Here is a 23,751-nt window from a genome sequence, read left to right as displayed (position 1 = left end):
GAGAGATTTTTTCTTTTTTTGCAATCTATCAATCTGACAAAGGGCCAATATCCAGAATCTACAAGGAACTTAAACAAATTACAAGAAAAAAGTGTACAAACCCATTAAAAAGTGGGCAAAGAACATGAACAGATACATCTCAAAAGAAGACATTCATGCAGCCAACAAACATGAAAAAAACTTGAACATCACTTATCATTTGAGAAATGCAAATCAAAACCACGGTAAGATAACATCGCAGTCAGAATGGCGATTATCAAGGTCAAGAAACAACAGATGCTATTGAGGTTGTAGAGAAATAGGAATGTTTTTACACTGTTGGTAAGAATGTAAATTCGTTCAACCATTATGGAAGACAGTGTGGTGAGTCCTCAAAGACTGAGAACCAGAAATACCATTTGACACAGTCATCCCATTACTGGGTGTATACCCAAGGGAATATAAATCATTCTATTATAAAGATACATGCAGGCCAGACGTGATGGCTCATGCGTGTTATCCTAGCACTTTGGGAGGCCAAGGCGGGTGGATCATGAGGTCAGGAGTTCAAGGCCACCCTGACCAATGTGATGAAACCCCGTCTCTACTAAAAACACAAAAATCAGCTGCGTCTGGTGGCGCATGCCTGTAGTCCCAGCTACTCTGGAGGCTGAGGCAGGAGAATAACTTGAACCTGGGAGGCAGAGGTTGCAGAGCCAAGATTGCACCACTGTACTCCAGCCTGGGCAACAGAGTGAGATTCCATTTCAAAAAAAATATATATATATATACATGCACGCTTATGTTCATTGCAGTACTATTCATAATAGTGAAGGCATGAAATCAACCCAAATGTCCATCAATGATAGACTAGATAAAGAAAATGTGGTACATATACACATGGAAAACTATGCAGCCATAGAAAGGAACGTGGTCATGTCCTTTGCAGTGATATGGATGGAGCTGGAAGTCATTATTCAGCAAACTAACAAAGGAACAGAAAATCAAACACCACATGTTCTCACTTTTAAGTGGGAGCTGAACAATGAGAACACATGGACACAAGAAGGTGAACAACACACACAGGGGCCTGTGAGGGGCAGCAGGGAGAGTATCAGGAAAAATGGCTGGTGCAAGCTGGGCTTAATACTTGGGTGGTGGGTTGACAGGTCCAGCAAACCACTGTGGCACACATTTACCTATGTAACAAACCTGTGCATCCTGAACATGTATCCTGGAAGTTAAAATTTAAAAAAAAAAAGTAAGAGCATGCAATTTCTTAATATAATAACACAATTTTAGAATTAGGAAAACTTTTGCTTCCTTTAACTACATAATGTCCATTTTAGAATGAAGAAAAGCATTTAAAATATTTGTATACCTATAAAAGCACCTAGAGATGGCAGATACTTTTTCAGAATATTTGTATACAGTAATGTGGTCGTGAAGTTATCTACATTGTTTTTAAAGATATGTTTCATTCTTGACTAGTCTTTTACTCGGTTTTATCTAAGATAAACTTTCTGTTGGAGTACTGGCATGATAAATTTAGTCTGAATTTCTTGTGAGACAGAATTGCTAATTTGTTATAACACTACACAGAACAAGGTCTTGTGAAATAACAATCTGGTTTTAAAAGACTTGTGGTGTGAGAAAATTTTAAATAGTATTATGAATTTGCACCATGCTTAAAATTAATAGTACAAAAGAAAGGATGAAGAATAGTCAAACATTTTGAAGAACAAGATGAGGCTCCTTTTCTCCCTAGATATCAGTGCTGATTATAAAGCTTGAGTAATCAGGACAGTTTTTACAGTTTTCAACTTGCATAGAATAGAAAGAACAAATTGCACATCCCCAAAAATAAACCAATGAACTGATATATGATACGCTATGCAGTAGTGCAAGCACTCATTTCATGAGGAAGAAAGTAGAAAAGTAAAATTAATCCCAACCTCACACCATACAAAGAATCAATTTCAGATGATTTAAAGTCTGAAAGGTAAAACATTAAAATTATAAAGCTTTTAGAATACAACATAAAAAATACATTCATAACTGGGAGAGGGTAATAAAGGTTTTCTTAAACTAGATATAAAGCACATTCCATAAAGGAAAGTATTGATAACGTTATCAATTAAAGCTTCTTTTTACAAAAATACACCACTATATGAAGATTGAAAGCCAAAGAAGTGATACAACTGACAGAGGGTTAAAATCTAGGCTACACACACAGACATAGATATACAAATCAAGAAAACCCAATGAAAATTAGTGAAATATATAAATAAGCAATTCATATTGGAAATCGGAATGGTAAATAAACCTATTAAAAGGTGCTCAACCTCATAAGTAAGCAAGGAAGTGTGAATGTAAACCTTAATAAAGGACCTTTTTACACCCCTTAGACTGGACAACATGAAAATATCTGATAATACCAAGTATTGCCAGGGTGTGGACCAAGAAAAACTCTTACAAATACTAATAAAACTGTAAACCATGTGAGAAACAATTTAATATTGACTGTAAATCTGCTCCTAGGTGATACATAAACTAGAAATAATTTTAAGGCACATTCATAAAGAGATACCAACAAACATGTTCCCAACAGTATTACTTACAATAGTAAAAACTGTCATCAGAATGTGAATATGATGAGTTTATACAATTAACTATTATGCAGCATTAAAAATCAGTCAACCAGAGTGGCACATAGGAAGATGAATCTTTCTCATTTACATAATGTTGATATTTTTTAAATCAAAAGCAATTTGCAAAAGAATGCATACTGTATTATATCATTTATATGAGGGTTACCTATGCTAAGCAATACAAAAAAATACTGTTAGTAGTAAAAGTGCACAAAATGTATGAATTTATAAATGTACAAATAAATACAAAATTTAGAAATGAGGTTACCTTTTGTGTGTGGGGGAATAGGGTGGACAGAGAGAGGAATGGGAGAAAAGACTTCAGTCGTATCCATAATGCTTTCTTAATGGGCATCAATATCAGTGGTCATTGTATTTTTTCATCTTAAACAGGCAAATTAATGCTTACAAAATAATTATTCAAATGAATTAAAATCCACAATAAAGAAGCATTTTCTTGAGCTAGAACAGATTGCTAATTTGAGGGCCAATTTCATAGTAAAAGCCCTCTAACAAATTCATTTGAAGAAAAATCTTAATGACCTACCTCCATTTTCTATTCAGAACCTCCGCCTGGTTTTTCAAAAACTAACCACAACAAAGCATCACTCTCTACTCTTAGGGTATCCCATTCATACTGATCCTGTCTTACTAAGGTCTACTGTCTCTGAGGTTTTCAGACCTTCATCTTCACACATCAAAATTTAGTAACGTTTTCTATTTCCCCAATTACCAGTATCTAATTAAGCCAATCCTGTTAAGATATTAACAACTCAAAAACTAAAAGTGTTATCCTCTCTATATGTAGTTCTATATTAATGAGTAATTGCCTAAGGGGATATCTTTTAAGACAAGGGTAACATTTCAGGCATCCAAAGAGAAATATTAGAAGATATTTGGCATCTTATTGTTTAATATCACCACAAGTTTTATTTTCAAATAAGGTTAGTCTTGTTTATCCTAAGAAGCATTATCATTTCAAAGATTTTAGTAGTGTGGGTCAAATAAGTTGATTAACAACTTGCAAAATTTTATAGCCTTAATGTCTAATCATTTATAGATGTAATATGAACATCAAATCTGTTAAAACTGCCTTGATCTAATTTTAAAATGGTGATAGTTTTAGTGTTGGGCCTCTGCTTGAGCAACTTCCAAATGAGATTTAGCATTCATCTTTCTCAAATTTTTAGACAGCCATCTGCATTTCCATAGGGTTGATGACAGGGCAGCTTGAAGTTTAAAGACAGCACCTGCATTTGCATTTCAATGTTTCCATAGTTCTATGAAACCATTGAAATCTCTTCAATGTCTCAATGTTTAAATAGTAAAGGTGGCCAGATTTTGTTCAAGATTCATAAATCTTACGAAAATATGGAGCCATTGTATTCAAAGCTTATTCTAAAGAAAATGCCTTCTCCTACTTTTTAATACCATAATCATGTTTGTTAAAACCCATAGCCATTAGGTGGATATCTGAACATATTTAAAATATTTTATCCATTGGATCTCTATGGTCCAAAATCAAGATTCTAGGACAGGATAAATGGGAAAGGAGGACATGTAATTTGAAATGCATTATATCAGCACCATCCATTTTTAATTTGGGGTTCCAAAATTATCTTTTTCTCCATTGGAAAGGAATACTTTTGTTTTCACTTAGGAAACTACTTCCGCTTAACACACAGAAGGTAACTTCATTGGTAGGTATGCTGCCTTTATGCAAGGATCTGCAGTTACTCATAAATGGCCATGAGTTTAAACAGAATAATTTTTGTCAAATATTTTGATACAAAAGAATGAAACCTGAAATTAAAATAAATAGTGGGCTCAAGTGCAGGGCAACTGGATACCCTTACGAGATGAGCCTTTGTGCACTTCCTGTAAGTGTGGATTAGATTATCCACCACCTAGATTTAGGAAAGGATTAAATGAAAGAATATGTGTGAAAGTACTGTGTTGATTGTATTCAAAAGAACTGGAAACCCATAAAGGACTGCTATAATTGTGTAATTGTTGTGCCAGGTTATTTTGTCAACACATTTTTAATCAGCACCTAAAATATTTGTCACTCCATCCAACTGAGACACTGAGATGTGGCAAGATGTTTAAAAGGACAATACTACAGGTGAAAAAAACAGCACAACAGTAGTCAATTCGAAAAAATTCTTTTAACAATTTTATTCCATTTCCTTGCCATTTTCAGAACCCTTTCTTTTGGTGTTTTGTAACAATATAAAAAATGATCTGGCTTTTCAAAATATACTCCTTTTCCTTTCTATATGCAAATGATATGAAACACTGGCAAGTTGTCCTGAAAAGTCAGTCCACCTTCATGGCCCAGATAAAGTGGGCAATAATTCCTTTCTAGGTCCTCTGAACATTAGGTGCCAGTCTCTCAAGTTTCTTCCTACACAATTTCTAGCAGCCAGGAAGCATAATTTTTGACCTTGAAGACTTTAGCATTCCAAATCTAAAAATACAATCAGGTGTGTTTTCTTTTGGCAAACTGTGAGCTTACACACGCTCCAGAGTGGCATTTGAATGCTGTGCACAGTCTTGACTGTGTTTGAGGTTAGAGAACTAAAGACAAGATTCTTTCTCTCTTGTAATGAAAAAACAAAAACCACATAGCCTATATTCCACAAAAGAATACCAGCATAATATATCCATTTTTAAAGATGCATTTCATTAGATGTGTGTAGAGAATAAAAGTGTAAATATAGGCCGGGAACGGTGGCTCACGCCTGTAATCCCAGCACTTTGGGAGCCCAAGACAGGTGGATCACCCAAAGTCAGGAGTTCCAGAGCAGCCTGGGCAACATGGTGAAACCTTGTCTCTACTAAAAATACAAAAAATTAGTCGGGCGTGGTGGCGCGTGCCTGTAATTCCAGCTAATCGGGAGGCTGAGGCAGGAGAATCGCTTGAACCTGGGAGGCAGAGGTTGCAGTGAGCCGAGATCGTGCCATTGCACTCCAGCCTGGGCAGCAAGAGCGAAACTCCCTCTCAAAAAAAAAAAAAAGTGTAAATATAGTACTAGCTTCATCAATACGTCTTGCTGCTTATGAGACTTTAGAGAAGCCTGTGAGAAGAAAAGATGAAAGTGTGTGTGCCTTTACGTAAGGGAGCATATGAGAGAGAGACAGAGAGCGCGCGCGAGAGAGACTGTGTGTGTGTGTGTGTGTGTGTGAGAGAGAGAGAGAGAGAGAGAGAGAGAGAGAGAGAAAGAAAGAGAGAGAGAGAGAATGTTCATGGCAGGAGGTGGGGCGGTGAATATATGAAGGGAAGTTGGGAAACCCCTTCCCTTTTTGTGCACTCCCAGAGCAGCAGCCGCAACCCCAGAATGAGAGGACCTGAGAGCGGGCACAAGGTTCGCTGCCATGACTGATGTGAAGCGACCTGACGCACAAGCAGAGACTTTTCTCCTTGGCAGCCAACAACCTGCAGCAGGCAAGGCGGGCGGGGGAGGAAACCCCGAGGAGGCGCTCCCGGCCGCCTCTTTGCTGAGATAGCAGGAGCAGCAGCCTGAGGAGCCACGAGCTCAGCGTCACTGGGGTGGTACGGGTGCAGGGGTGCGCAGGCGGGCGCACAGGCCGGGAGCCGCTTCTGCCGCTCAGGCGGCGGCGCTGCAGGACGCCGCGCCGCGCTGCCCGAGCGCCCGGCTGGCCGCGAGGAGAGCCGTCGGCGCGCTCCACCCGGCGCTGAGATTCGTGCACCTGCCTCGAACCCACGGAGAAGAGGACCCAGAAGCCTCGCCTCTGTCCGTTCTCGAAAAGCAGCCTATGGTGACGGTGACGGAGCTGGGAGAAGGCTAGCGTTTCAATTCTGTGCGGGACTGGGATTTTCTTCTCATAATTTGGGGAGCCCGAGTAGAGGTCAGAGGGACAGGCGAGGATCTCAAAAGGGACCGAGGGTTGTGAACATGGTTACCCCTCCTATCATTGGAAAATCTCCTTGACATTTTCACACTTTGAAGCAGCTGCAGCTGGTGTAGTCGGAAAAGGGGGTGGGAAAAAAGAGAGGGGGCGGGGAGAGCGGAGACACAGCCAAGAGCCATGAGTGGCGCCTCCTTGCCTGCCAATCCTGGCACCTGTGCGCCAAGCCACTGCACCGAGGAGGACCCTACTCCAGGTGAACACCGGGCTTGAAGCCACGGACACCCAGCCCCTGTGCAGCGGGTTCTCGCCGGCGGGACCTGCAGCCGCCCACTCGGGCCACCGCCACCGCCTCCTGCAGCCGCGGAGCGCTCAGCCCCTCCAAGACGCCCGCTGCGCCCTGGCCCCTGGGGATCCTCGCCCTGCACAGACGCGGCAACGGGCAGGGGTTGTTACAGAGTTGGGTGCAGGATTCGCCTTTCCTGCTCGTCTCTTCTCCGCCCAGGATTTATTGTCTGTGGAGCCTTCTGGGGGCGGGGAGGGAGCTGCGCCTCCGCCACCACCGCCGCCGCTGCCGCTGCGGTTGCTAGCGCGGCGCGCTGGGCAGGCTGAGGCTGGGGAGTGGACGCGCTCCTGCCTCCCCCGCTGGCGCTTCGGGCTTCCCTTCGGCCCCTTCCCGCGGGAAGCTCTCCAGCCGTCTACCTGAAGGGCACCGGCATCATGGTCTAACGTGGCACCTTCCTGGATTCCCCTCTTCCTACCTTCTACTCCTTCCCTCCTCTTCTCCTCCGAGGACCCTGGCGCCCACTCCATTGCGGACCCCTGAACACTTAAGGAATAACCCTTGGCAGCTGCACGACTACGCTCTCCGAAACCTCATGGGCAGTTTCTCCCGCCGGCGATGTGAGTAAGGCACGCTCGCTCGGTGGCGGAGGGTGCTGCGGGGGCCCAGCCGCGTGCGGCCGCGGCGACCGTAGGCGCGCTAGGTGTGGGACCCCAGAGGTCGGCCGGGGGCGGGGATGGCAGGGCGGGAGGCTTCGGCGCTCGCGGGAAGCTGCTCGTGCGGTGGCCGGCGGAGGCGGCGCTGATGTGGTAGGTTGCAGAGCATTTGGAAATGGGGTGCTAACTGGGCGGGTGCATGGAAGCACCGAGTAGCTTGAGCTGGCAAGAGACCTTAAAGGGTTACATACTGCGAAAAGGAAAGGTAAATTTTGGGCGCTGGTGCTGGGACCATTGGTTCCGCTGAAAGTAGGTTTAGCTCCTCGTTATTATCTTGGGTATCTCCAGTCAGGTTTTTTCTCAGAGGTGTCTGAGGGATGAAGCGCGTGTTTGATCGTGACACACTCACACTCACACTCACACACACTTGTGGCAGGACGCACTTGTCTCTGTCTTGGAAGGTGTTGCATCAGTGTCTCGATGTCTGTTTGAAAAAATACAGTTAGAAGATTTTTATGCCATTGGGATTGAAGGGAAAGGGTGGGGTTTGGGGGGATGGAGGGGACGAAGGAGCATGAAAGACTGGAGGACGGAAAGAAGTGGGGGAGCCTGTTCCCTAGGAGTCAGGGAGAACCTTACCTCCCTCCCTGTCAGCTAGACAGCTCCTACCCACACATCTCCTTTGTGTGGCACGAGAAGCTGGTGAACCTGCCTATTCCCAATCCAGCGCTGGGTCCCCTTGAGGATCTTGCGTCCTCCTCTCCGAGTTACTAAGGATGCAGGACGTGTTTCGGATTCGACGTGGAAAGAGGGAGGGAAGCACATTAGCATTAAGGTAATCATGGCACCCTGGCTGGTGGACTATTAGATTGGCTACCAGTGGTCTCTAATCTTACTGTTTGCAGAGTCAAGAATGGGGGCGGGGGTTTGGGAACTGTACGGATTGCCTTTTAAAATAGTGTGACTTCATAATAACGGAGATGGCTGCAAGATTGCTTCCTTACACTACTTCTCGGCCATCAGGGCTGAATAAAGGACCCGCCTCCGCCCTCTACTCCCGCTCTTCCCTGGCTGTCTCTTCCCCATCAAGTCACAAAGCGAGCTGGTTGGGCGAGAGGGCACAGCTCCAAGCAGAGAAGAGACGGGGTCACTTTCACAACTCCCAGGAATCGGCTTCAGAAAGGAACCATCTACGACTCCCACGTTCCTTTCGAAGTTCTCCTTCAAAAGGAATTACAAAAAAAAAAAAAAAAAAAAAAAAAAAGCTGATGGGGGTGGGGTCGGTAAGACGGCAGCGGGGGCCATTCCACTGTCTTCTTGATTACTTTTCCGATACCTTTAACACATCGAATTTACCTGCAGTTGGTAACTGGGTCAGCAGGTAAATGGATTTGTATCTGTGTATGTAGAAATGTGGCTCTCCTGATGGGATGAAAAGCCATTTATGTTGAGCATATTCTAACCTAGGAGAAATTTCTACAGCAAATAGAGATTTTTATAGCGTGGGCGAGAAGAGTGCATTCCAGCGAAGCAAGGACACGTGATCCCTCCAACGGGAGAGATACAGTATTAGAAAACTAGATTTTCTTTGCTTCCAGCCTGAGCCTATAGATGCTCAGCATCCCGCGTTGCCTTAAGTCCTCCTATAAAAGGGAAAATAATAACGCCAGATAAGATATGCGTGAACGGTTTGAAAGCTTCGCCTCTGGCCTTTTTTTTTTTTTTTTTTTTTTTTAACGCCCCACCCTTCACCCACCCCACCCCTTGCTCCAGCCAGCCCCCTATTTTAAAATGAGGCATTTCCTCTGGGAGACGCGGTGGAAAAGTTCTCCAGCCCCTGCACACGTGGGTTCTCCAGCTCTTCAGAACCTGCTGTGATTCGCAACAGATTACACCACCTCCCTAGTCCAAGTGTCACACCTCCGTCCAGGCTTCCTTGAGTTGGCTTCCAGGACTCTAAGGGAACTACCACGAGGTGTTTTTTGTTTGTTTGTTTGTTTGTTTGTTTTTACAAAAAACAGTAAAGAATTAAGTCTTTACTTTTTAGAAATCATTGATTACACGGGGGGGTGGGGAATGAGAAAGTAGGGATGTAGGAATTATTTTATTTTTCCTTAAGAGTCATAGGGCTGAAGTATATTGGGGGTGTGTTTAGCGATTGTGTTTGGACTTCTGAGGTGTCTCAGCCCTGTGAAAAATGTCCTGAGGACAGAATATTTATTAATTTAGTGGAGATATAACTTGTTTACGAGCCAACATTTAGAGTTACCTGACTTGGAGATTTCTTGTTTCATTTTCACTTAATGCTTTATAATCCATCTTAGTAGGCTAAAGTTTTTAAAAGGTGATTTATTTCTGTATTATGCTGCATTGCATCATGCTAATAAGTAATGATAAGAAAAACAGTCAATTTTCATGACTTATTATGAGGTGAGACTTCTTTATACATTTTTAAGAAAAAATTGACTATCCAAGAAAAAATGTGTACTTACCATGGCAACACTTACATTCTACATCACTTGTGTCTGCACATATGCAGCTTCAGAATTAGAAACAACTTCATAAAGAAACCTGGTCCAATTGCAGTAGCCATGTTTTATTCAGAATTTTAGTGCAGCTTTAGGCTGGCATTAACATTTTCTCAATTAAATTCTTATTCCACTTTCTTGTATAAGCTTTTAATTTTCTAATTCCTTTATAAAATACAGAACATTAGCTTACAGTGTTTTCTGTGTCTGCATTTTGTTTGCTTTGGATTTCAAAAAATCACTAAAATATAAATTTATATTATGAATGCTATTGCTTATGAAAGTAATAAACTATATTATCTACATGATGTTCATTCCAAAGGTACTCGTAGATCTCTTTTATTTCAGTACATAGTACATGATTAAATATTTGATACAAAACTTGGTCTTGTTAATCACAACTTTAAAACATTCACTTTTAGAACAGGTAAAATATTGATGTTAGGTTTTAATTGATGTATCAAAATTACATTTATAGATACTAAAATTTTATTTTCAGATTTATATTTTTATTTTATAACTTTATTTCTTACCCAGATTAACAGACTACACGAAGAGTAACCAATTATTGATAAATTTTCATTTGAATTATTTATGGATTCTTCTTACATTTTCTTTCTTCACATAAATTATTTCATAATTTTTTGAAAAAATATTTCAAACATATATACTGTTGAACACAATAGTTATAATAGCCACACTATCATTGAAAGACATTATTTGTTGTATTTTATTGTCTCTAATAACAATGCAAAGTATTATCCACATGCTTTTTTGAAGCCATGTAAATTTGCAAGATGACTTTAGGGGAATGTTAATTCAAATCTGTGACATATAACAGACTCCTGGTTTATAAGCTGACTTACCATTAACTAATTTTTATTGCCATGGAAAGATATCATTGGAGATGACTCTAGGCTCTTTGGAGAACCTTGAAGTTTTCACTCTGAATTTCATTAATTTAGCAGTCAATATCAGTCTTCAATAGAGAGTTCTCAACATTCCAATATTAAGAAATAAAATTGTAATATAAAATAGCAATTTAAACCTATAATGAAACAAATTGTATTCTATTCTGACAGAACAAAAAAAGCAAATTATATAAGTTGTTGTAATTAAATCAAATACCTAAATCAAAAAAAGGAGATTCATAGACAGGCTTCACATATGTTTTAAAAAATTGATTTGTGAATTGTCAATAAAAACTCAAAATGAAAAGTTACACTATAAATCAACAATGTTTGAATGATGGTTGCCACAAATCAACAGTATTTTTTCTTGATGTGGCTTTTAACCATGTTATTTATGTGACTCAGGTTTGAAACATTATAAATAATTACATTTTTATAGAAACAACTGTAGAGTATTACCCTGAGATAGTGAAAGAGGAGTAAGAAAAACTTAGGTATGTCTAGAAGTAATATGCAGTCTTAGGTAATACATGTCTTTTAACAAGATACAATACAGGTGGCAATAATTACCATTTTATAACTGTAGGACGTACCAAATAAGACAAAGGGGTACAATGAAATGTGGTTTGGAAATTTTAGAAGAGTGAAGTATAAACATTTGTGTACCGATTAGTTTTTCTATAGTAATGTGTGTGTGGAGTATGTGTGTGTGTGTGGTTGTGTTTAGTGATAGCATAGTATAATTATGTGTATTATATAATGGTATAATTAAAAGCATGCCATTTAAATAACCAAATATGTCTACTTCCTATCTCAAAAAAGTGAATATGCTCAGAAATCCATGAGCATCACTTGTCACATTGCCTCCCCTACCATAGTACCCGAACTGTAATCATAATTATAGTAAGTTACCGCTTGCTAAACTCCTACCATGAGTCATGTACTTTACTTCAAAATAATCCTATAGGATGCATGATTCCCACTGTTGTAAAGATTAGAAAACTGAAACTCAAAGACAGCAAGTGGCAATTCCATGGCACATGGAAACTGATGGGCCAAGATTTAAGCCCAGATTTGGTCCCTGTTCATTTTCCCCCATTCTGTGCTCTCTCCTTCATGGCATAGATTGAAGTTCAGTAAATAACTGAAATCTGTAGATTACAGAAGTTTTCCTGGTGTACAAAGAAAATTAAGATTTTGAGTCAGTTTTTCAAAGCTGCATATTTGACAATAATACACCCCATTATTTTTTGACTATTATTTAGTATAGGTATAGAAAATACTATTGCTTATTATATTGGAATAATTCATTCATGACAGAAATTTGATAACCTAGTAGAATCTGTCATATAAAAGTACATTATGGAAGTTTTCAATAAAGCAAATTTTGAGTCAATAGCTGTCATGTCTATTTGAAACTATGTTGATGCACTTGATAATTAAGCCCCTGGGGAGGCATCATATATGCTAATTAAATTATTAATCATAATAGAAACATTGTCATTTGTCATTCAAAGACATATGGGAAAAATATTAAATGCATTAATAACCCAAAGGATTTCCTGTGTACACTCATTCTCATTTTATTGTTCACTGCTTAGTAAATTACTTAAAATCTCTATACAAAATATTATTTTACTTCAATACATGCGAAAGGAATAGTAGTTGTCAGGGATGAAACATTGAAATGTCTATTAACATTGACATGATCTGTTTAAATATTTTAACAGTGGAACAGTTGTTTACATTGTTTAAAGAATTCATCTATAGACTTCTTAAAGATGCAGTTTCTTCAGTTGTGCCAGGATATTTTTGCTGTACATGAAGTTCAGTAAGGTTGAAAGCGTACTTAACACCAGGGGATAGGTATACCCAAGGTAGTATCATAACAAATGGCTTAAGTTAAAAACAATGGAACTGTAGGATATTTGTGTGTGTGGCGGGGTGGGTCAGATGAGAGACATATTTAAATGTTGTGGTACTCAAGAGGTAAAGTAGTATGAGAAGAAGTGAGAAACTATTGATTTCAATTGCAGGAAAGAGGTAGCTGACCTTAAAAACAAAATGATAGGCCGGGCGCGGTGGCTCAAGCCTGTAATCCCAGCACTTTGGGAGGCCGAGACGGGCGGATCACGAGGCCAGGAGATCGAGACCATCCTGGCTAACACGGTGAAACCCCGTCTCTACTAAAAAATACAAAAAACTAGCCGGGCGAGGTGGCGGGCGCCTGTAGTCCCAGCTACTCGGGAGGCTGAGGCAGGAGAATGGCGTGAACCCGGGAGGCGGAGTTTGCAGTGAGCGGAGATCCGGCCACTGCACTCCAGCCCGGGCGACAGAGCGAGACTCCGTCTCAAAAAAAAAAAAACAAAAAACAAAATGATAGCATAAGTACTATCATTATCATCATGAAGTTTTCATAGGTAAAAAGAAATGGTACTGTGAAAAGCAGAAAAACAGAGCTAACAGAGGAAAATATGGGACAAACAATTGGAAAGGAGCTATTAGACAAGTCACTGAGAAACTACAGGATTTTATGTTATTACATTGAAAAAGATAAGAATACTCTGGTGTAGTGGCAAAATACTTTATAGATGCTTGGCTGTATTGTCAATTTATTCAATAATGGAAGAAAAGGTAAGAAATGAACTTTATTAAGACAGTGCCTAAGTATTATGAAGACATTTGTTGCACTAAAAAGGTAAGTGATGGACACAAAGCTAAAATACGCCAGCTGAACTTAAAGAATTAATGTGTCACAGATGGTGTAACTAAAACAATTAAAAATTGCAAGTAATAGACTTCTAAATACTAACGACTTAAGTGTTCTGCATCAAAAGTATTCATCACTGTAGTTCTTATCACCAGCAGGTACCTTACAGAGCCATGTTGGATGGAGATATACCTTGGGCCACGTGTTTTGAGTACTCATAGTATTAAATAGTTACTATCCAGTGCTATTCTTATCAGTGTAATTCAAGACATGAAAAAATTTCTTCCCTATATCAAGTGTGATTAATTTCTTAAGACAATTATAAAAGCTATTGTAATTAAATCAAATACCTAGTTAAACTTAGAGTGAGTGTTAAATATTAGCGAAGTCCTTAGGGTAATATCGTATTGTTGAACACTGGGCACACCACACACATACACACACAGCTGTAATTGTTCTATTTCTCAACACATATGCACACACAGATATAGCTGTAATCTTACTATTTCAGGAGTTTCTAACACTTCAGAGCTGGAAAGGAATGTAGAGGGTCTCATTTTATAAAAAGAGGAAACTGAGGCCCCACTAAGTATACTTTCTTGCTGAGGATCACCCAGCTGTTAATGAGAGAAACAGCAATAAAACCAGGTCTTGTGGCTCCCACTGTCTGCCAGTAAAACCACATCCTTAGAACTATTGGGGTCTCTTATACCCGAGCAAAGTAGAAGAGAGAAAGGAACCTTAATTCAATAGATCTAATTAATATATCTAGCCAATTTGATGACACCATCCAAAAAACATTTCTTTTTCATTTAATTTTGGCCTGAATTTCAATCTGAGTTTAATTTTGGCCTTAATTATGCCCTGAGTTTTTATTTGGCTTAAGCATTTTGGACAATTGCCTTATCCTCCACTTTGACTTGACTGTCTAGGCAAACTCCCATGCTATAAATTTAACATCTATTAAGTATTCTATTTTTTTAAAAAATCTTTATTTAAGAAATGTGGAATTAATTTTCACTAATATTGAAGCATTCTAAATTTGGATACTATATCCTTTCTTAAAATATTAAGATTAAAATGTTCATTTTAAATCATTGATCTTTTAGGATAATACCAGCTAAATGAATGTTGGATGATGAAGAAATGTTCAATTCACTTTAAGTATATGAATTCTCTTTTAAATTTGCTAATTTTATTAGGGATCAACCAATGAGTTTTCTCACCAAATACAAGAAGGATTTTAAATACTGTTAGGGCTTTCTATAAACTATTACTTCAAATATTAATTAGGAACATTCTAATCAGGAATATAAAATACAATACAGTTGGAATTTGTAAAACAGACTCATTTCTGAGAAGTTTTTTGCATTATTAAGCTACATTTTGGGCTGGGTGACTGTAATCCAGCACTTTGGGAAGTTGAGGTGGGAAGATTGCTTCAGTCCAGGAGTGTGAGACCAACCTGAGCAATATAGTGGGAAGTTGTATCTACATTTTTTTTTTTAAATTAGCCAAGAGTGGTGGTGCTCACCTGTAGTCCCCGCTACTCAGGAGGCTCAGGTGGGAAGATTGCTTTAGCTTAGGAGGCAGAGGTTGCAGTGAATTGAGTTCGTACTACTGTACTCCAGGCTGGGTGATAGAGTGAGACTCTTTTGAAAAAAAAAAAAAAAAAAAAGTTACTTTGGAAAGTCCTTTAAAATAGTAAGATCCTTCCTTCTTCTAAATATCTGGTTACACATCTGTTATGACATAGTTCTTCTGTTACAAGACAAATTTGAAATAAACGTTTCATTTATATTTTTCGTAATGCAACAATTCTTAGTCCACCATATCTAGAAGCATTGACTACAGGCAAACTTAAGGCAAGATGTTTTATAACCCACAAGCAAACCATATTAGCAATGATTGTAAAGCATTTTTGAAATTATGGTATAATTCTCTTAAAATATGTATTTGGGTTGTAAACAATGAAATGTAGAAATATTTACAAAGAAAAGTTTTGATTAAACACAGTCCTATCTAATAATCCTTTTTAAAAGACATAACTCCTTATTAAGGAAATAATGTTTTAAATTGAAGAAACACCATGATGACTAAATTAATGCATCACGTATCAGCACATTAGCTACGCTCTTCCTTTGTAAAATGGTTCTTATTCATGCCAGCTTTCAGTGTACTGTTCAGAGGCTCGTGGGTGTGATAGAACGGAACATATTTCTGCATCTGTGAGTGTAATCCCACACACCATTTTACATGATAAAATCTGAATGTCCTAAGTCTAGGTGTTAACAGTAATACAAGATGTCAACCTCTCCCAGTCCAGGGTTTGAGTTACTCCATAATAATACCTGTTTTATCTTTTGCACTATCTAATTTTATTTAATGAGAGGTTATTTACACATGTAATATAAGGAGGATGGACTTTTTTGTTTGTTTACCTGCTTTTTCTGCCTCATTATATCTAACGTTTACTTCCTACAGACAAAAAGCAAGCCACTGAAACTCGAACACAGTAGACGTCAATGTGGGATGTGAACATGGGGGGCTGGATGCAAAGATGATGTACTTTTGTACTTTGGTACAAGAAGAAACTACTAGAAGTGTTATGCATATTTAAGTTCCATATACAAAGGGTAAACTTATCCATAATTTCTATAAAAGAATATTAATCTCCTTCCCCCTCTTCCCTAGTAGAATTTCTTTGTATAATCATGTGCAAAAAATAGATAGAAATGCATGAAAAAAAAAGTTGTATTTTAGTTCTGGTAATATGGATGAATACTTCCTTGTTTTAAATGCCACTTAATGGTTTTAATATTATTGCTTAACAATGGAAAAATAGCATATTTTAGTGTAGAAAATAGAAACTTTATTGAGTGTCAAGAGTTATAATTTAATGAATCAACATAATAAAATGTAATATGATAGCTTCCAGTATTTACGTTAAAAAGGAAGGTAACCAAAAAAAAACCCTAAAGTGTTACTTGGGTTTTGTATTCTCTTTTTCTGGATGTGAGTCAAGTGAGAAATTTACCCTCACACTGAGTAAAGATCACCGTTAAGTTGAATATGAATATAGTTTAATGAAACTTCAGAATCCCTTGGTTACATTCCCACATATCTTTTTTTAAAAAATAAAAAAGGTTAAACCTTTAAACTGTGTGATTTGTGTGATCACACAAAGGTCACTTTATATTGGTATTTTTAGGATACTTCAATATATGGACCATTCATTCATTCCCAGTATCATTGTTTAAATAATTATTAAAATGACTGTTTCCCAAACCAGCGTATATGTAGAGACTCACCGGATATTTTATCTCAAGCCAACTAGCTCACAGCCTGGTGCAGAAGAAGATGCATGTTGTGTGAATGAATGTTTCAATGAATGAATCGTTCCACTTATTCTTCTGAATGCCTCTAAATGACTTTGTAGCCATTATTCCTCAATTCTTTCTTCTCCTCCTTTCTGAGAACATCATAGGATTCTGCTTCCCAGCCATAGCCATATGACTTGCTTTGGTTGAGGCAATCAGAACAAAAGGTAAGGAGTGTCTCTTTTGAATAGAAGCTTTTTTTTTTTTTTTTTTTTTTTTTTTTTTTTTTTTTTTTTTTTTTGTAGAGCCAGCATCTTGCCATGTTGCCCATGCTGGTATCAAACTCCTGGGCTAAAGCAATCCTCCTGCCTTGGCCTCCCAAAGTGTGGGGCTTACAGGCATGAGCCACTGCACCTGGCCTGAATAGAAGTATTTATGACCCAGTGCCACTGTCTGCTCTTTCCCTAATATAGTAATTGTGGAAGTACATGTCATGATAGAGCCTCCATCATCCTGGTCCATGAACAACTACACTAAATGCAGTCCTTTTCGCACATATGTATTTGACATGTGGTGTGAGAAAGAAATAAAGCATTGATATGTTGGGATTTGGGGAGTTGTTTGTTAATAGAGAATAACCTACACTTCCCTCTTTCTCAAATTTATTGAGTTTGAGAGACAAAGTGTAAGTGGAATCCTATTCTATTAAAAGTAGAATCCTGATTTCCAGTTTACGGTGTCACAACTACAGAAATAAGTATGCCACTAATTTGGATTGTAATATTAAAATATATTACATTTTATGACTGATTAAAGATATAATTTTTAACAAAGTTATTTAATACACAAAGATATTATTTAAAAGATAAAAAGTCAATCTATTTGAGAAAATGTTATAAGTCTTAAGCACTTTGACTTTCTCAGTTGGAAATTTTGTGCACAAGCATATTTTAATACACTAGAAATCTAAGAACTAAGCTACTGTTCTTGTACAACTCAAGAACAGCTCCTCGGACTTGGAAACAAATCAAAGAAACTAGGGTGCAATATATTTTCTCATTCTGTATATTATTGGGAGAACTTTTATAATAAAATCTACCATATCTACTGGAATCTGCAACTTTTCTGTTTAATAAATTTTACTAAGTTCTTTCCTGCCTGTATTCATTCATTTTAAATATTTACTATGTGCCAAGCCTCATGCTAGGCACGGCTGAGTACAAACCTGGTCTCTGATTTCATGGAGTTTACAGTCTAATGGTATAGACAGACTTTAAATAAATAATAATTCTAGGGATATATAATTACAAATTAATTATGATAAAAGCTAAGAAGAAAAAGACCAAGGTACTCAGAGTGAATATTTTGAAGTTCTGAGAAGTAGCATCTTTGATGAACTTCTATTTAAATAAAACCTCTAAGATGATAGAAGTTAGCCAGACAAAGAAAGAGGACAGGAGAATTCTAGTCAGGGCAAATGGCAAATGCAAAACTTTAAATCAGAAGAGGATGGTACATTGGAGGGCAATGTGATTGGCGGGAAGCCAGTGTGACTGGATATGGGGAGCAGGGGGAGACTGGCATGATATGAGGCAGACATGAGCCGGACATCCAAGGACTTACTGACCAGGTTAGGAATTGAAGCTGTTTATCCTACATTCTGTGCAAAGTCATTAAGCATTTATAAACACAAAAATGGTGTGAACTGATTGACATTTTTAAATGATTGCTTGGGCTGCTATGTTTACATAGCTTCTATTTAGACGAAGGTCAGAGTGGAAATAGAGATTCATGAATTAGGAGATGTTTACAGTGAGGTGGACAGTAAATTATCTTGGGCAAGAATTTTGGTAGTGGAAATGGGAAGAGGTAGATGGAAGTGAAATAAGCTTTGTAGAAGGTATTGGATTCATTGCTGAATTGATAGTAGTGAGGGCTAATGAAAGAAAGTGTGGTATCAAGGATTGTTCCAAGATTTCTGGCATGAAAAACTGGATACATATAAGTACAATTTGTTGACTGGAGAATCTGGAGAGGGAACTAATTTATTCATGTGTAACTAGAACATTGACAGAATGAAGGAAACTGAATAACGCTGACATATTGAAGAAGTATCAACTTATAAATGTAAACACTTATTACTAAATAAAATTACTGGAAATGAATACTTCTATAGGGGAAAATAATTAAAGCCTCATTTTAAGAAAAAAGTTTGTAAATACATGAAATTTGGGTATGCATTAGAGTGACTCACCTTATGTTGCTATCTTGCCTTTGTTTTAATTATTTTTTTGGCATGAAAAGAAAATACTAATGTCTTTCATCTTTATTCAGTATGCTTTACAGTTTGGAAGGGCAGTTTACTCCTAGTCCTTTTATACTTGGACTCCTAAGATGAGTAGAAGAGTCTAAACCATTGATAGAGTTTGTTTTAAGCCACCCATCTCAAGCACTTCCTTAGCCTCTTGCAGCACTACCAAGGGATCCATGCTGTGGGATTCTCTGGGCAAGGTTATACCCATTTGCAATTTGTCCCATATGTGGTACCTTATCCTAGAGCTCTTCATCTTCAAAATTTTTCACAGCTCAATTCTGTCATTTAAGACAAGCTGTAAATTATTGCCCAGAGGGTGCACAAATAAGTAGAATGAAAGTCCTTTGCTCATGGATACATGATCTAGGAATGTATTTAGCTGGAAATAAATATTAATGATTAGTAGCTTAACTAAGATACTTATTTCACCCTTTCTTCCAGTTAGCTTTTGCAGTGGTAATTTTAATCTCAAAATACCTCAGTGGCTTACACCACAAACATTCATTTCTCCGCTACAGACCTGTAGGATAGCAACAACTCCACTTAGCTCTCTTTACCCAATCTTCTCACTCCAGGATCCAAGCTGAAGGAGCAGCCTTCATCACAGATGTGCTGTTTTCCTGGTAAAGGACAGAAGCAATAGGCCAAACTGGCCGACTGAAGTTCAATGAAAGCTTCTGCTCACACATAGCATATTTTAGGTCCATTTGCATTCCGCTGGCCAAAACAAGTCACATAACCATGCCTGGTATGGCAAGGGAACAAATAGTTAAGCAACCATCTGGTATAAGTGGCTCAGTGATGCCATCAGGAATTCCAGCTCATTCCAAATCTTTATCTATTTCTTTGGTAGTAGTTTAGCACGTATACTTTGAAAGACAGTTTTTTCCTTCTTAACATAACTGCCTCTGAGTGGACTGGTACCAAAGGAATGGCAGTAATGGATGCCAATTGTTGAGTTCCCTGGGTCTCTTCCTTGGCTCTCATATCCTGGCCAGCATGCAAGTCTGTTTAATGCAGTTGTACTTATGAGTATGTTTTGATATTTTTTCTGCTTTGATTAGCTTGAAATGCATTTTACAAATTTCTCAAGTGAATTATTTTTGCCCTATTTTCCTAAGTTATAAGACATTTGGGGAAAAATAGCATTCATATTAAAATTTAGATATTAATCTAAATATCTAATATCTAACAACTCAATTTTTAGCTTGGTTTAAACAGTTTCTTTACCTTTCCAGAAATTGAGTTTAGTTGATAAAATAATTTTTTTTTTTTATAATATCTGGAGGACTTTATGGAGCATTTAATAATTTAGGGAATGGGACATACTTAAGCATTTCTTGAGATAACTATCAGTTCAATAAAGCCTAGATTCCTTTTCATATTCAAACATTTATATATTTTAATTTTTGTTCAGATCTATTGTACTAAAATTTTGGATCTCCAACTTATTATTTATTAAAATTTACTTTACAAATAATTTTTTTTGTTTTGTTAAATGGAATCAATGAAAATTATGAAATATATCTACATTAATTTTAAATTCTTCAGAAGTAAAAAGTTAGATTAGAGATTATTTATGTTGCTACTTCCTTAGGTGTTTTGGGGAAACTGTTTGTACTCCTACTTTCAAGGGTAACACACTCACCACTAGGTCAGTGGTTTTGAAACATTTTTATAATTGTGGACTGCTTTTATCCAGTAAGATATTACAAAGAATTCCAGTATATAAAACAGAGACAAGTAAGACTGCTGTGTTTAAAATGACTGTGTTTTATGTTCAAGAATTATTATGCCAAGGTATAATTAGTTTATAATTTCTCACTTACTCTTTTAACAGAAAAACAACTTGCCCCCAGTTGGGGAAATGATATAAAAATATAGGCATTATTTGTTATTTTCAGCTTCAGATTTGTCAACAAACTTGGGGTTTAGCAAAGTCATTTGAATTGTTTTATGGGTATAAATAGGGCTGCATTGCACTGTCTCTCAATTTTTTTTCTTTGATTGACAAAGAGTGATATTATCCACACAAAGACTTTCTGAGGGGTTCATTTCATCACACCAATTATCAGTATGTATGCAAGGCCTCTCCAAGACAGAAAGGTATTTGGGACTGCCAGTTCTGCCTCTTAATGAATATCTTCTGGGCCCAGCTAAACAAGCAAAATGGCAGAGAAAAAACACAACTCTAGGGTAATCTGCAGCAGATGAAAAGACTTACTCATTTTGATGAATATGGCTTATTAGGATGGCTGGTTTTGTACTTGTCAATGCTTGGAATCGCTTACTTCTCTCATCCTAAATACCCAGTTGACACGGGCTATAGTTTTGTGAAAGTGAATCCCAGGCTGATCAGCAAAAAATAGTTTCAGAGGCAAAGGTGGAAAGAATTATTATTTCCTTAAATTTTATTTCTTTGTTATCCCATTAGATAAAATATTTGAGGTTATTTTGGGGTCTTCCATTTTAGAAGACTTAGAAGTTTTACTACTCTTTGTTGCCTAACTTCTGTTACTCCCTTGCCATCTGCTACCCTGGCCTTCAAAATTTTATTTCATCAAATATCTCTCAAAATTGTGTTTTGCAACAGCTGTGGTTTAGTGGCATGCATAGTTGAATTTCAGTAATACCAAAAATATGGATTTAAATTTGTTTTCTGTTACTTTTTAGCTAGGTGACCTCAGAAAAGTTATTTTAACTCTCTACATGATAACTTAGCCCTAAAGTAAACATAATACCCATCTCACATAAATATTGTGAAGATTAATTTGAATTAAGAAAAGCAATCTAACACACTATTACCTTAATAATACTTTAGAAATAATACTTTAGATGTACAAATTGAACCATCTTACCCCTTCCCCAATTAAAACAATTTATTGCCTTGCAATTTCTTTTGAGATAAAGACCAAGATAAAGACCTGTGCCTCATAGGAAAACATGTGGATTCCTGTAAGTCTAGCTATTATCTACACTCCAGCTTCACTTCCTCAGTGTCCACAGATGTGGGTGTTCCTTCAGCTTAGGAAAGGCCTTGTTTCCTGCCACCTCAGGCCCTTTGCATGTGTTGTTCTCATTCACTTCTCTTTTTACCTGGTTAACTACTATTTTATCTTCAAATTTCAACTCAGTGATCACTTCCTAGAGGAAGCCACTACTATCATCTTCTCTTTTGGCACTGTACATACAGCAAAATATTAAAGAAAATGTTCCATCCATGTTCATTGATTGTAAACTGCTAGACTGATACACAGTTATATGTTCCTGATATTTTGAAATGCTGTATCTCAAACCTTTACAAAACTACTTCAAAATGAATTTGTATTCTAATGGAATAAAAGGAGAAGAAAAGAGTTAATATTTATTGGGGACCTACTATTATTTGAGGAACTCATCTAGGCAAAATATACATATATTTTTCTTTATGTAATCCTCACCATACTTACTCTGTGAGCAAATATGATTTTTAACAAAAGAATGAAAATACATAATCATTAAAGATCTTTGTGCCAATTCAAGGAGCAAAAGGGAAGCATATACAATTTATAAACTAAAAAAGTACCTTTTTCTTTTGTTGAAGAGCTAGAGGAATCCAGGAAAGTTTTATTACATCAGGAAAATTCTGTGTTGTAGAATATTCTAATCTTTCCAAAGATGCCTTTACCATTTGCGTAGATCAGGCTAGATGAAATTCAAAGCTTCTAAAAAATTGATAAATGGTATATATCTTGCACACAGTGTAATATATTTACATATTGTCATTATTATGAAAATAATTTCCGTCATATGTGTAGGTGTGTATGATACCAATACTAATTTGCACCATAAACACAAAAATAGATACTTTGAAAGAGTCTGCAGATGTCAAGAATAAGTTGTGAGCTATCACAGTAAATATTTCTTGGAAGTACAACATGTGATAAAACACTTGCAGCCTGTTAAATGAGGGCCACGGACCCTGTAAGAATGACACAGCCAGCCACCGGTGAGTTCAGAAAGAACTACATAAACTATTACCAAGAAATATATTCTTGTAAGACGTTTAATTAGCAAACTGTTCCATTGTTTATCTTAAATATTGTACAAGATACTGCTTTTGCTTCTTTTATGTCACAGATGAAATCAGCTGCTAAAAATCTGGCTTACGAAAGTGATTCTTAAAATGGAGAGACTACAAATTTTTGTAAATCTGTAAAGAATTGAGGTTTACTGTAGACTTAAATCTACTATTGTTAAATGGTGAAATTACCAAGAGCTAGTCTGATAGTCAGCCAGCTTTACTACATCCAGATGTTAGAGGATAAGTCAAAATACTGAAATAAAATTAATTTAAATTTTTGACAATTTAAAATATTGACCTACTTAAAGGACTTTTCTTTCCTTGTCCTTCCTTCCCTATGTGTAAGAACTTAAATATTATTGTAATTGTTCTCTCTGACTTTAGTCTCTGTCACCATTTGTCAAACTAATGTTTGTAAATGCCTTCTTTGTAGAATTAATTTTCCTTTTAGAAGATTCCCAAT

The 23,751-nt window shown here is 37.4% G+C and overlaps 1 protein-coding gene across 1 annotated transcript in view; it reads left to right on the top strand.

The window, feature by feature from the left end:
* The first annotated feature begins 7,482 nt into the window (after nt 1–7,482).
* The window catches only part of LOC108514057 (leucine-rich repeat-containing protein 7-like), a 490,227-nt gene continuing 473,958 nt past the window's right edge, over nt 7,483–23,751 (top strand). The window contains exon 1 of the mRNA XM_017850082.1: nt 7,483–7,595. Within this exon, the coding sequence (XP_017705571.1) occupies nt 7,591–7,595 (5 nt within the window). The 5' untranslated portion in view covers nt 7,483–7,590. The remainder of the gene's footprint in view (nt 7,596–23,751) is intronic.

This window comes from Rhinopithecus bieti, unplaced genomic scaffold, assembly GCF_001698545.2.
Source record: "Rhinopithecus bieti isolate Rb0 unplaced genomic scaffold, ASM169854v2 scaffold_33245, whole genome shotgun sequence".
Lineage (NCBI taxonomy): Eukaryota > Metazoa > Chordata > Mammalia > Primates > Cercopithecidae > Rhinopithecus > Rhinopithecus bieti.
Note: the sequence above shows the minus strand (reverse complement) of the source record. Positions and strands in the feature narration are given on the sequence as shown.